The following is a 13,501-nucleotide window of genomic DNA, read 5'->3' on the forward strand; positions in this document are numbered from 1 at the left end:
CAGAGGCTCCATAGACTTCACTATATAACAACATCATTGGCCCACTACATGCAATAGATTTGGACAGGCTGCTCTAAATGGTAGTGCTGAACATCAGACTCTCCCTCTTCAAATTATAATTTCTTCTTGGTTTGTTTATACAGGGGCTTCTCAGTGGACTGCTGATTTGTTTTCATTTTGCTCGTACTAACCAGGAATGTGATTTATCTTTTGCCCCGTTTAGTGCAAGAAATAATAACTATACACATTTCTTAATTAAAACAGGCAAAGAGAATGTATGCAGAAAGTCCTATATTCAGGTATTGACCCTTAGACCCATCATGTATCTGTGCACTAATGTCACTTGTGCTGGCACTGCATCCCACGTTGTATCCATTAACGCTGCAATTTTGGATATGGAGCCAGAAGAGCCCAATCAGGCACTCCTCATACACAGTAGAAGTCAGTGTGAAGGAGGACCTTTAATAGCTAACTCTAGAATTAAGAGATAGGATCAGATTAGTCAGTAGAGCAGCCTGAGGCTCCAACGAGGAAACCAGAAGGATCAGTATCCTGCAGTGTGACCTGTCAGTGTAGGGATGCAAGCAGTTAGGCTCAGGAATAGAGATTCCTGAAGTAGGCACACCTGTCAGAATTCTTGTAGCACTAGGGACTAGTTTACCTATGAATGACCTTAGGGTCTTAACAAATACTCCACCTGTGCCCAATCCCATCAATAGAAGTCGCTAATTATAGTATCTGTGACGTGACTAAATACTGCAACGTCTGTGAAGCTTCACCAAAGAGATTATGTGAGACCCAGCAAATAAAGTATTACTAAGCGTTTTAAGAACCACTGGTGCCCAAGAGATAAGAGATCTGTTCAGTATGTCTAAAGCCAGTGTGGTTAACCAGCAGGGTTTTAGGTATTTGTTTTGCAGGGCAATAGTAGATGTGCTGATTTACCATTGATCTTGTCCCTAATATGAAAGTGTACTTTTAATATTGTGTCCTCTTAGGCTAGTAGGAGAACTGAATGGTCACCTATAAGGGCTCTGGCACACGGGGAGATTAGTCGCCCGCGACAAAACTCCCTGTTCGCGGGCGACTAATCTCCCCGAGTTGCCATCACCTGCCATCCCACAGGTGAAAATGTAAGTCGCCGGTGGGATGGCACACGCGGCACGATTTCGGAAAATGGCCGAAGTTGCCTCACGAGGCTTTTCCAGTGATTTCCCGAAATCGGGCCGCCGCGTGTGCCATCCCACCTTACACTTTCGCCGGTGGGATGGCAGGTGATGGAAACTCGGGGAGATTAGTCGCCCGCGAACAGGGAGATTTGTCGCGGGCGACTAATCTCCCCATGTGCCAGAGCCCTAAGACATACAAAGACATAGTAACTGAGAAACCCACTTTTGGGATGTGTGCCATTAACAACTTACCCTTATTTATTGTACGGCCTTGTCTCGTCTTAATAGGTTGGCAATGTGGTCAAGAGATTGAATTTTGGGGAGGTCCATCACACTAAATCTGGGGTGTCAACAGTAGCATCGCAATGGCTTATCTATCTCCAACCCACTTACAAATTGAGGTTATATAGCCACTAAAGCCAATTTAGGCCAATAAGGATAATCTAATCTAAAACAAACACGTTGCCTCCACTTAAGGTGGCCATACACTTAGGGCTCTGGCACACGGGGGAGATTAGTCGCCCGCGAACAGGGAGTTAAATCGCGGGCGACTAATCTCCCCCGTGTGCCAGAGCCCTTAGCAATTGTGATCTTTCCTGCGACAATCGTTGCGGGAAAGATTGTTCATTTCCCCCACTCACGTTCAGGGCTGAATCGTCAGATGTAGAGGTAGAAACAATAGGAATCCTACCTCCACCTGCCGATTCAGCCCTGAACGCAGATTTTGTTTGGGTGTATTCAATGGCGCGTCCTTGGAGATCATCTCATCAATCCGCCATACACGCACCAAATATCGTATGAAATGAGGGCCAGCTTTAGTCCTCCATCACTCTTCTAGGCTTCTACAACTCTCCATCCTTGTTTGGGGGTGGGGCACATTACCCAGGAACTATATGTAAATTATTCCTATAGCTGATAGCTGCAACCCCAAGCTATCACTGCTGCAACCTAAGTGAGTGATGGGGTGTTGGGGGTAAGGGTGGTAGTTTTAATATTTTAGTGGGGGGGGGGGGGAGATGATTCTCCTCACTGAAAAATGCACAGGCCCAGATTACTATTCTATTTCCCCTTCCTGGGTCCCTTGTGGTTAGTCTGGGCTGTATGTAAAAGACAATTGGAACATAAATGTGAAAAGCAGAATGCGCTCCAGGTCCCAGCAAATATCCCAGGGACAGGAGACAAGATGGTGCAGTGGCACCCCAAGCCAGTGCATTTTTTAGAGAAGTAGGTCTAAGTAATCAATTAATTCCTATAAAAAATTGGAATGGCAATTCTCTTGGATGCATACCATAATAGATCACACAATAGATCCCTTCCTCAGGTGTCATGTTGAAGCCCTGCCAATAAATTCTCACAGTTGCCCATTCTGTATATTTTTTGTTATGGACCATATAATGCATCGATTCACATGAACCATCTAAATGACATTTGTCCATTCCTGGAAGCTTCATGCCTTTTGTGGTTTTGTGATTCAGAATTGTCCCTAATAATCTAGGTCACCTGGGATGTATGTATTTGTTTTATCAGCATTCTTATTGCTTTACAGCTCTTCCCAAACCTAGGTGCAACTACTAGCAGGGCTAACTACGTTTTCCAGAATTCCTAGAGGCCCGGCACAGTCTAGGCTGATAACTGAAAGAAATGTGTCTCCAAGGCTGAGGACAGTGATGCAACCAAGCTTTATATAAGCAAATCAATAGTACGGCATATGTACAGTTTAAAAGTACTGTTTATGAGGCAGGATCTCCTGTCAGCTGAAGTTAGTCCAGGCATATGCTACATATGGCATTGGTTAATTTATTACCAAGTTATATATAAACTATTACATAATGATCAGCCCTACAGCATAAGTAATCTGTCAAGTATTAAAGGGATGATAATTTTACACCTCACACCTCTGTTCATGCTGGGATTTTAAAACCTGCTTATAGATATGTGCCCATCGTCCTTGTCATGCATACATTCATAGAGCCATCAGATACTCGTCAGCATCAGATTGGTTGTAACTTGTGGTTGAACTTCCAGTTTATAGCTGTACTTATTCAAATGTGAATGAGATGACAAGAATAGAACACTGGGGAATTAGGTTTATACTCTATAACTTTGCATGTATGGTTGGAATTTCAGATTTTTTCTACCACTGATAAGTTTACAGAATTCCAAAACATATTGGAAGGACACCTCTGGTAGCTTTGCAAGCTGTGTGGCCCTGATACATTCATTCATACAGTAAGAAGACCTGTGTAGGAATCATTGCTTTTCCTGTGTGAACTATTAGATCACTTCACTGAATAGCTCAGTTTATCCCCCTGAAACCTTGGGCTAACCTTAAAAACACAAAGAAAATGTATCTCTACATACCAGCTTAGCTGCATGTCCCACCCAGCATACAAAGCATATTAAAACATTTCATAATTCTATGGCTAATTCACATTCACGCTTTCAAAATAATTGGCAGCTTTACATTGAGGGAAAAGATAGCGAAACATGTTGGAAGAAGACTTTTACAGACTTTCTTCTAAAGAAGTGCAAAGTGCATGATCGAGAGAATTTCTGCTGAAACCAGCAACCTGCTACTACTAGATATTGTCATTAACATTGTCATTTAATAACTCTGCTGCGGCTCTAAAAGCATGGTACATGTTAGCTGGCAACCATGCCTTTAATGACCTCCATCTGTAAGCAGATTCCATCGTAGTAACAGTCTCTATGGTAGCTATGGTCCAAGCCATTAAGTTCCTTGAAGTTGTCCATCAGAACATCAGAAGTATTGCCTTTTGTTGTCCATAGCAAGCTGTATCTACATCCAAGGCAACCCGGTTTAGCTCCTGGCAAGCAGGAGATGTCATATAGCAAGAGTCTATCTCTAGTGGCTACTACAAAAGGCCAATTGTCTGAGGTAGTCCATTTTTTATTTCTCTTCAAGTGTTTTGTCGTTTTGAGTATTTACTAAGGGGGGGAAAAAGGATTTGATTAACCGTCAACAGTTCATATAACAAAATAACCAAAAAACAAGATAATATTGAGCCTTTCCACTCATATTTCTTCTAAAACAAGCATCAAAGCTTGTTTCCTTGGGAATTGTGGAAAGCAGGGGCCAATAGTGTGGTTTGCCTTAGAATTTAGGTGGTGGTTCTTTTAGGAACCGCCTCAATCAAACCAATTTTGGTCCGCCGAGTAGAGCAGAGGATGAAGATTACTATGCTACTACAATGTGGCTTGCTGACATACAAAGGGGAAGAAGCACTCCAATGTGTCGGCAATGCCTTTAAATAATTTATTTGCAGAATGTACAAACAGCACGTGTGCTGTTTGTACATTTCTGCAAGCCCCAGCACGTGTGCTGTTTGTACATTTCTGCAAATAAATGATTTAAAGGCATTGCCGACACATTGGAGTGCTTCTTCCCCTTTGCAAAGATACATGGAAAAAGGCTTGGGAGCGGCTGTGGAAGTTAAGCACCCTTTGAGATCATGTATGTAAGTGGTGTGCTGAAGATTTTTGTTTATGTTGCTGGCATACAAAACATTGATAGCTTATCATTCATTTAATTTAAAGGTGACCATACCTTCAATATAACCAGCAGTAAAGTGGTGTTTAGTGGTTCAGTGGTACAATTCTGATGTTTCCCAAGCATATGGAAGTCCTTTGTGTTCAGTTCATAAATTACGCCTAATTTAGACTACATTATAGACAAAATGTTGAGGGGTAGATCCAAGCGCACCGGACAGCAGGAGACTCTCTTAAAACTTAGTCTTTATTCATCCATTTAAAAATAAGCCACGCCTTTTAGGCGTGGCTTGTTTTTAAATGGATGAATAAAGACTAAGTTTTAAGAGAGTCTCCTGCTGTCCGGTGCGCTTGGATCTACCCCTCAACATTTTGGATATTTTGCCTTAGCTACGGGTTCGGGGCCCTGAGCACCCGGACCACTACGGGACTACGGTGAGCTTCTTTATATCGCTTCTCAGACTTCTCTACTACTTGAGTGACAGACCCGGGGTATAGACACCCGGGTCTCTACTTTACATTTGGTACGGATTTGTACTTTGAACCCTTGTGTCAGATGAACCTCTGAGTCATAAATAACATTAGCTCTAACTTTAATTTTAGCGAGCACAAATTTTGTATTTGGTACATTATAGACAAATTACCTTTACTTTCTCTTTTTCATCCTGTTCACTTGTTTCGCTGCTAGAACTTCCAGTCGTTGCCTAGGCAAAAAAGAGAAAGAAGATTATGATAATTATAAAATAACAATGACATACAAGAAAGCCAATGGAGAGAGCCATATAATTTCACTGAAGACCAAGACCCACTGAATCTAGTTAAACAGCCATGGATAATTCTACTTTTTCCATGAGGTAAAAAGTTAGAACAAATATGGCTGTAACATGCATGGTGGCGCAGTGTACAGCATTGCTGGGGCCCAAAACTACATTCCAGCCAGGGCACAAGGAGTGGAAGGAGTTTGTATGTTTTTCACTGGTGGGTTTTCACCCACATTCCACAAGCTTAATTGGCTCCTGATTAAAATTGATCACAGTGTTTTTTTAAGGGCCATTAAGTGTAAGTTTCACTAGGGACTGATGCAAAGCACTGTGAAATATATATTCACTATATATAATAATCCTGCTCTTTCCTCATCTTCTCTCTAACTCTGTAGATGCAGCCGGCAGACTGACAGACTGCTCACAGGAATGCAAACAGGCACTAGCTGTTCCTCAACAGTGTCTACATGTAGGCTTCTCTCCATGTTCCTCAACAGTGTCTACATGGAGGCTTCTCTCCATGTTCCTTAACAGTGTCTACATGAAGGCTTCTCTCCATGTTCCTCAACAGTGTCTACATGGAGGCTGCTGTGATTAGAAAGCCTCCTTATAACCAAAACAGAAACGCAAGGAACGTGTCTTATAAATGTTTTATATATTTTGATTGTATTTTATACTTTCTCCTTTTTATTTTTACCCCCCCTTCCTTATAAAACTCAATAAAAATTATAAGTTACAAAAAAAGAAAGCCTCCTTATATGCTTGTCATGCCTTGCTAAATTCTGCTCAACAAACCTTAAATGACAACAAAGCTTAACTTTGAGCTAACCCCGTGTTGAATGGGCAGATAGCTGATTACACAATCCCCAGCCCTAAGAATCAGTAACTTTATTGGCACATATTGGGGATACATACATGTCTCACATTGTCCAGAGGATCACATGCAAAATATGTCACCAACATCTTGGGGTTGGGGTTGCCTAATCTTACTCTAGTCCTGGGATCCCTGTTCCCACCTGTCTGAGCAATTCAACACTCCTTCTAGAGTCCCTTTGCTATTCCACACAGGATTTTTCTACTGGCAGAAATCTGGCCGAAAGCCCTCCAACCCTATACTTACCTAAAGTTTCCACTTGGGTTCCTCTGCTGGATGACCCACCGGAAAGCAGCTTCTTGTTGGTGCAATAGGCGGCCCATGCTAAATATACCTATCTCAGACACCTAGTACTTTCTGCTCACCTGTTTTCACCTGTATCCTACTCTGCAATGGCTAGTCTACCACTGTGCCCCCATAAAGGCCACGGATAATGTTGCCCCATGTATATCTTTCTGCCTGTAGTGCCCCCTATTGGCTGGTGATAATAATTACTTAACTTATTTCATTAACTACATTTTACATTACATTAACATTTATTTATAAAGCGCCAACATATCCCGCAGTGCTGTACAATAAGTGGGTTACATACATTGGACATACAGAGTAACATAGAAAGCAATCAGTAACCGATACAAGAGGTGAAGAGGGCCCTGCCCAAAAGAGCTTACAATCTACAAGGAGAAAGGGTTGAGACACAAGGTGTGGGACTACATCTAACTTATTTTCACTCCTTATACCCAGGCTGGGTGTAATTGGCTATGGGAAAAAAGTGGCACTCCTATTTTGAGTAAAATCTGAAAATTTGATTCTAATGGGCATGCACAAATCGAAGCCTACAAAAATAAATAAGATGGCGTTAAATTATTTTTTCCCCCAGTGGCCAGTGTAACTTAGCAATTTGATTCACTGGCGGATGTTAGGAATCCAGTGTTGTAAACACCATCCTTGAGTGAGAGGTGAACCACACAGCACTACCTGCATTTATTGCCCAAATGAATGTAGTAGGGCTGTGTAGCCAATCTTTCCTATGTGTTCCTTAGACTTTTTTACATTGTATCACAGTGGCTCTTATTTCTGAGCACACCAGCCAGTAAAACTGCTACTTGAACTTTACAGATTGTCACAGAGATTTGATTCCAGTCCACCTATATTAAAGCCTTAATGATGGTAACACACACTGAGAAGGCCAACCTAATGCAACTACAAAGGACTAAAAGTATAAATTAGGAGCAACTGTTATTTGTGTGTGATGGATTAAATAATTGCACTATATTTATTATTTACACAGTTGATACAGTATCTGATAATGGTATGGCACCACCCATCATAATCAGCGCCTGATTTCTAACCTGGGCGCCCCGAGGCCCCCCCCCCTCCCGAACGCGCATGCGCGGACATTTAAACTCCCATGTGGAGCAGTGGGGAGAGGTCCCCATTGCTCTGTATGGGAGCAAAATTTTAAATTTCATTGCGTCGGGGTGTGTCATAATGGTCTAGTGTAGCACCTTTCCCATTGTATAAATCACTTTAACTGCAGTGTTACAATGTCTTCCTTACCATTCTGGTCATATCCCCAGAAAAGGTCACCCCTTTGTTTAATCGTTGTTCTTGGGAACCAGTGCTGCTCCCTCCAAGAGAATTTTTCCGAATGAAACCTGTAATATAAATGTATTCATTTGCAGATACCGCTACAATTTCAATATTTTATCTGCAGATTTCTTTTTAAAGGAGAAAAAAAAGGTAAAAACAAAGTAAGCGTTATCAGAAAGGTCATGTAGTATGGTAATGTAAATACAGCCATAAGCACTCACAGAAAAGCTGGACTGAGTCTTCTATCAAAAGAAACACAGGATTTCTTGTCTCCTTTTTTGTAAACATGTTCTTCGGTATCCGACTTCCTCTCCTTTAGGGCTCGTTCAGGGGCTTGGGGCAGGAGTCTGTACAACTCTCTCCCTTCTCCTGCTCCCTCCTTCCATAAGAATTGTGTGATCTGAGCTACCAAGGGCTATCATTCAAAAGAATTGTGTGATCTGAGCTATCAAGGGCTAGAGCTACAGCAGAAGCTACGAAGACCAAGCTAAAATGGCAGCTGCTATCTTAAACAAACCATGGGAGCTTCTAGGGCTCTTTACTCAGGTATGGTAAAGCTTTCTGCAGAATAAATATAGTGTTCTAGGTGGCACTAATGTGGCGAATCTATTGGCAGTAAAATGCCAAAATGACCTTCCTTCTGCTTTAAAGGAAAAAGAAAGGTAAAGTCACTTGGGGGTGCCAAAATGTTAGGCACCCCCAAGTGACTTTAACCGCCTACCTTTTACCCCGGGCTGGTGCCGCTGTCGGGAGAAAACAGCACCAGCCCGGGGTAGCTGCCGGCGCTTCCTCCTTCCGGCTTCGCTGCGCGCGCATGCGCAGTAGAGTGAAAAGCCGAACTTAAACATTTAAGTCGGCTTTTTCGCTCTACTGTGCATGCCCGGCCACCGGCAGTTTAGGAAGTGGAAGGCGGAAGGAGGAAGTGCTGCGCTCCAGGTACCCCGGGCTGGTGCTATTTTCTCCTAACAGGGGCACCAGCCCGGGGTACAAGGTAAGCGGTTAAAGTCACTTGGGGGTGCCTAACATTTTGGCACCCCCAAGTGACTTTGCCTTTCCTTCCCCTTTAAGAGCGTATAATGTTTGTTTGTCTGTGCTGGAGGAAATTTTCCATTAGGCACAGGAGGGAAACAGATATCATATGCAAATTATGGGGAATGGGAGACAGGGCTATTACTACTGGTGACTGGCTGCAATAGGGTTCTTCCAACAAATAACTGAATTAGTCGACAAGTTGCAAAACTGGGTCAAAACACAGAATGTCTGCATGTTTGGGACTGCCACCTCAAGGCTAGCAAACTCCAATAAATGCTTCTGTTCTCCATTTCTTTTTTACTTTAAAGCAATGGATGAGTTACAGCACAGGAAATACATTTTTAAAAAAGCATCCCTACTTCAGTACAGTAGACTTTGGTGCCCAGGACCTCTTACAAAGGCAAATGTCATATGGATTTGCAACCATTTACAGTTACTGTGCTCTACATCAGAGAAGCAAAAACAGACCCTGCCTTCAGTGTTTAGAGAGACAAGATCCCATCCTTGACCCTTCCCTTCACTGGTAAGTAGGAGGTAAGCAGTCAAAGAACAGAGCATTAGTTATGTATTATTCTTAGGAGCAACGTGGCCATCCATTCTTATCAGGCTTCCTAGGAATTTAAAAGTGTTTAACACAGTGCCTGTACTTGCACCAGTCTTCAGGCCTTTTTCCATTTACTTTAGGTTAATTTGGCAACTACTGAATAGCTGAATCCACTAAATGCTTCCCTTTATGTGAGCAAGGGTGAATATGCAGCAAGCATTAGATGTTTAAGAAATAGTGTAGTCACACTAGTACACAATGACATCCAGTGATAGTCACCTACCAGTTGCTGGCATGAGCTCAAGCCTCTGCAAGCTGTTCCTTCTCGATTGATTAAAGCTACCCTTCGACAGGCGCCTCTGTCTGTTAGATAACATAGCGGCTGGGGACACAATGCCAGGGGGAGGCACTTTGCCCATCCTGTAATAAAGTTCTTCAATCTCCTTCTTCTGTAAAGCCTGTAACAACTGTACTTCAGACATGTGTCTGAAAAAGAGACCAGACAGGCATCTAGTGGGTTTTTATTCTTTCACAAAGGCATATTTTAAGGGTTTTTACATTGCTCAGATTTTAGACAAGGCATAGACCATCTACAATCCAAGTTACAAACACTACTTAAAGAGGTTATAATCCTAATGAATACATTGTGCATAATGAAAACATGTGCATAATGAAAACAAAGGAGTGTCACATAAACGTTCAAGTCTTGCAATTAGACAGTTGGCTATTTGCTTCTTCATATTTGAACTATACAGCTATAGAATGTAAGATAGACACTTACTTTTGTCTCAGTTGCTGTAGTTCCTCAAAAATTTCTTCATCCTCACTCTCTGTGTCATCACTACTAAGATACACAATTCCTCTTGTATAGTGCAAATAGACTTGCACTGTTGAAATATGTTGTGGTGTCTTCTCATTCTCCTCTCCACTAGAAGATACAGAATCACTGCCTTGCCCATCACCCACTATTGCCATTTTGTTGTCTAGTGTAGAGTCCCCATTCACAATACAACCAGCCTTACTGTGAGACTGCACCCCTGAATTGACCTGATACCCCAGATCACTTTCTGGGTTAGTATTATTGTTAAGCACACATGGACAGCTATCTTCTGTATCAGTAATGTTGCTCATAAGAGTCAGTCTATCACTGTCACTACGAAAAGCACCAAGCCTCTCCTGACTAAAAGCTTCTGACTCTGAACTGGTATCATGTCTGTAACTGTATGTGTTTAGTGTGTCCACACTACAGGGTGAGAATATCTCAGGTTCGGAAAAGTCATGTCCCTCTGTTGCATTATCAGTGCTGATGTCTGTGTCCGAAGAAGCTGTCTCATACACGTCAGGCGTAGTATCTGATGACCTTGCCTCTGATCTCTTGGAAGTTTCAGGGCTGCTGTTCACACTGCATTCAGGACTGCTTTCTTGCAGATCTTTTGAGGTTGTGACTTGAAATCTTCCTACAACCTTTGGTTGGACTCCTGTGGAAATATGTTAACACAAGCTGAGACCCTCAGCTGTATCATACAATATATCTATATATGTAGCTAGGAAAAGAGAATGCATTGCATGTATTAATATACAACAGTCCTAAATCTTATCAACACCATGCTTTAGAGTATATAAGTAATAATTCGTCTACCTGCCGCTTACATCTATGGCCCCTAGTCACCCTAATCATGCTGCATAAGTGATATTTGCACTTATTCCCCACACCCAGATGCACACGAGACATTGAAAATATTTATTAATGCTGTCATCATTTCCCATACTGATTAAAGTAACAAACTTTTCTGTAGACTCACCCTGTCAAAGCTAATGCTAAGGGTCAAGGCAAGTGGCTAGTGTTGAAATTCATGAACAGGCAACGGTAAAAGCCAAGGAGATGGGAGGATAGCCAGTAGTGAAAAGGGCTCTAGAAGGAGCTACAGGAGATCTTTAGCAGAGATTACAAGTAGCCTGTGGCATGCACTCATGTGAGTACGCACTACGAACTGACAGATGCCTGAGAAAAACTAACCCAACCTTTTTCTAGAGCCCTACGAAGGAAACCTGGTGTTGAAGCATTATACAATGCACATCAACCCAAGATCCTTTCTTAAGGCCAAAGCTTTTCCAGTTAATAGGGTAGTGAGTTGTGCCTCTGCACCCGAAAGATATCTTTAGCTTCAAACTCTTTGTGCCCATCAAGAAGAACAGGAAGGAGAGAAGGCATTTTGTATATAGTTTAATGGTAAAAAAAAAGTGAATAGAGTCATAGCTTGTATTCCTCAAAGGAAGGAAGTGACCACAGAGGAGATCATAGTAACAGGAGAAAGTGAGGCAATGTTATACATACAATATATAACATACAAGCTATCTTTTCCTCAGACAGGTATCCACTTTTATATATAATGATACTTAGTTTTGATATGTTGAGGACAGATCACTGGCAGACAACTCATCCTTAAAAGTCTACTACCAGAGGCTCATTGTTCCAGCAAACCTAAGCTGCAAAGGTTTGTAATTCAATAACAAACTGTTCTCCAGTTCAGATTCTTGATGGATACATAGAAACTAAGAAAAGACATTATAATGGCCATGAGAACAAAATAACTTCTAAAAATATAATAGTCATTCCCAATGCAATCCTTTATTTCTTAGAGGGGAGCAGCCCCATGCAATCTGTACCAGAAAAAGGTGTGTATACATGGGGAGCCTCAGAAAACTACAAGTGCTGCAACTGGAATATAATCGAAAATTAGTTCTAATGCTAACATGATTATCTGAGATAGATAGCATCAGAATCTAACACTGGTAGGGACACAAAAAATTATTTTTGTGGGGGGGCTGACTGTGTCACGTAGTCTCAAATAGTCTCTTCAAGTTGAAAATTAGCCCTTAAAGGATAACTATAGGTTTAGAAAGAAAACTTAAACAACAATCATTTATATCCTAATAAGTAACTAGTTAAAGAATATTAATAAATTGGCATATACACATCAGTAAATATTGCCCTTTTGCAACTTTTATCTTAAGCCACCATTTAGTAATGCTCTGTGTGTCACTCACTGATTAACTGCCAGGAAGTAATGCAGGTACTAAAAAAGCGTGGGAGTAAAAGAATCTGGTCTATTATTGGGTGCTGTAGCTTAGCACGTAAGCGTGCCATTGGTTTGTGCGTGTGAACACAGTGCCTCAGCTAGAGGGTGGCCTCTAAAATACCAGTGTTTTTATATGGGATTATCTAATGGCACATGTTACCAGGAAAGTATAATGTTCATGAAAAGGCCTTATTTGTATTAAACTATAGCTGTTTTTTGTGATATATATATACAGGTATATATATATACATTTTTTTTATAGAAACCTGCAATCTTCAGGGGCTTAGTTTCCCTTATATATATTTTATATCATTTCTCAAAAACATTCAGCAGTAAAAGAGGAGAAAGATACGGGAAAATGGAACTTACCATTGCCTAAGGCAGCTGATGGCAGAGGTTTAGACGTGGATATAGGTGATGGTGGACCACTTTCGCTAGTTATGGATTGCACCTTGAAAGAGGGACACATACATTAGCCAAATGACCATGATTGTTAGTTCTGTGCAAATACTTGGGTATAGCTGTGTTGTGGAGATCCATATTTGGTAACTGACCCTAAAGCTTCTCCAAGAGACTTGGTTGACTCAGACCTTTGCAATCGTTATAATCAGTTGTTGATGCTTAGGTTCTCAAACATGCCATAAACTCTCAAACATTTGTTCTTATTGCTGACATAGAAGTACTCAGTGGGGCAAAGAAGGGACACCATTCTATGCTACTCCAATGCCCAGTATCAAGTGTTCAGCATCCCATTGCTGATATTTTTCATTGTAAATATTATTGCAACACAGATCTTTGTGTATTTGCTGCCCTTGATCAGAATGGATGCAATTACAAATTCATATAAATAGTGATGGGCTTGTATTTCTCATAGTGTGTATGCCTCACTGAAAGGGTACCCAACTCATATATTAATTTGCATTCTTTTGTTTACAAAC

The 13,501-nt window shown here is 41.5% G+C and overlaps 1 protein-coding gene across 1 annotated transcript in view; it reads right to left on the reverse strand.

Annotated features, from left to right (window-relative positions):
* Positions 1-2,829: 2,829 nt before the first annotated feature.
* wnk4 (WNK lysine deficient protein kinase 4) overlaps positions 2,830-13,501 on the reverse strand; it is a 152,014-nt gene continuing 141,342 nt past the window's right edge. The window contains exons 16-21 of the mRNA XM_002932519.5: positions 12,933-13,014; positions 10,265-10,961; positions 9,767-9,969; positions 7,875-7,972; positions 5,324-5,383; positions 2,830-4,118 (exon numbers count right to left, since the gene is read on the reverse strand). Coding sequence (XP_002932565.2) covers positions 4,116-4,118; positions 5,324-5,383; positions 7,875-7,972; positions 9,767-9,969; positions 10,265-10,961; positions 12,933-13,014 — 1,143 coding nt within the window. The 3' untranslated portion in view covers positions 2,830-4,115. The remainder of the gene's footprint in view (positions 4,119-5,323; positions 5,384-7,874; positions 7,973-9,766; positions 9,970-10,264; positions 10,962-12,932; positions 13,015-13,501) is intronic.

The sequence above is a fragment of the Xenopus tropicalis genome, chromosome 10, assembly GCF_000004195.4.
Source record: "Xenopus tropicalis strain Nigerian chromosome 10, UCB_Xtro_10.0, whole genome shotgun sequence".
In the NCBI taxonomy this organism is placed as follows: Eukaryota; Metazoa; Chordata; class Amphibia; order Anura; family Pipidae; genus Xenopus; species Xenopus tropicalis.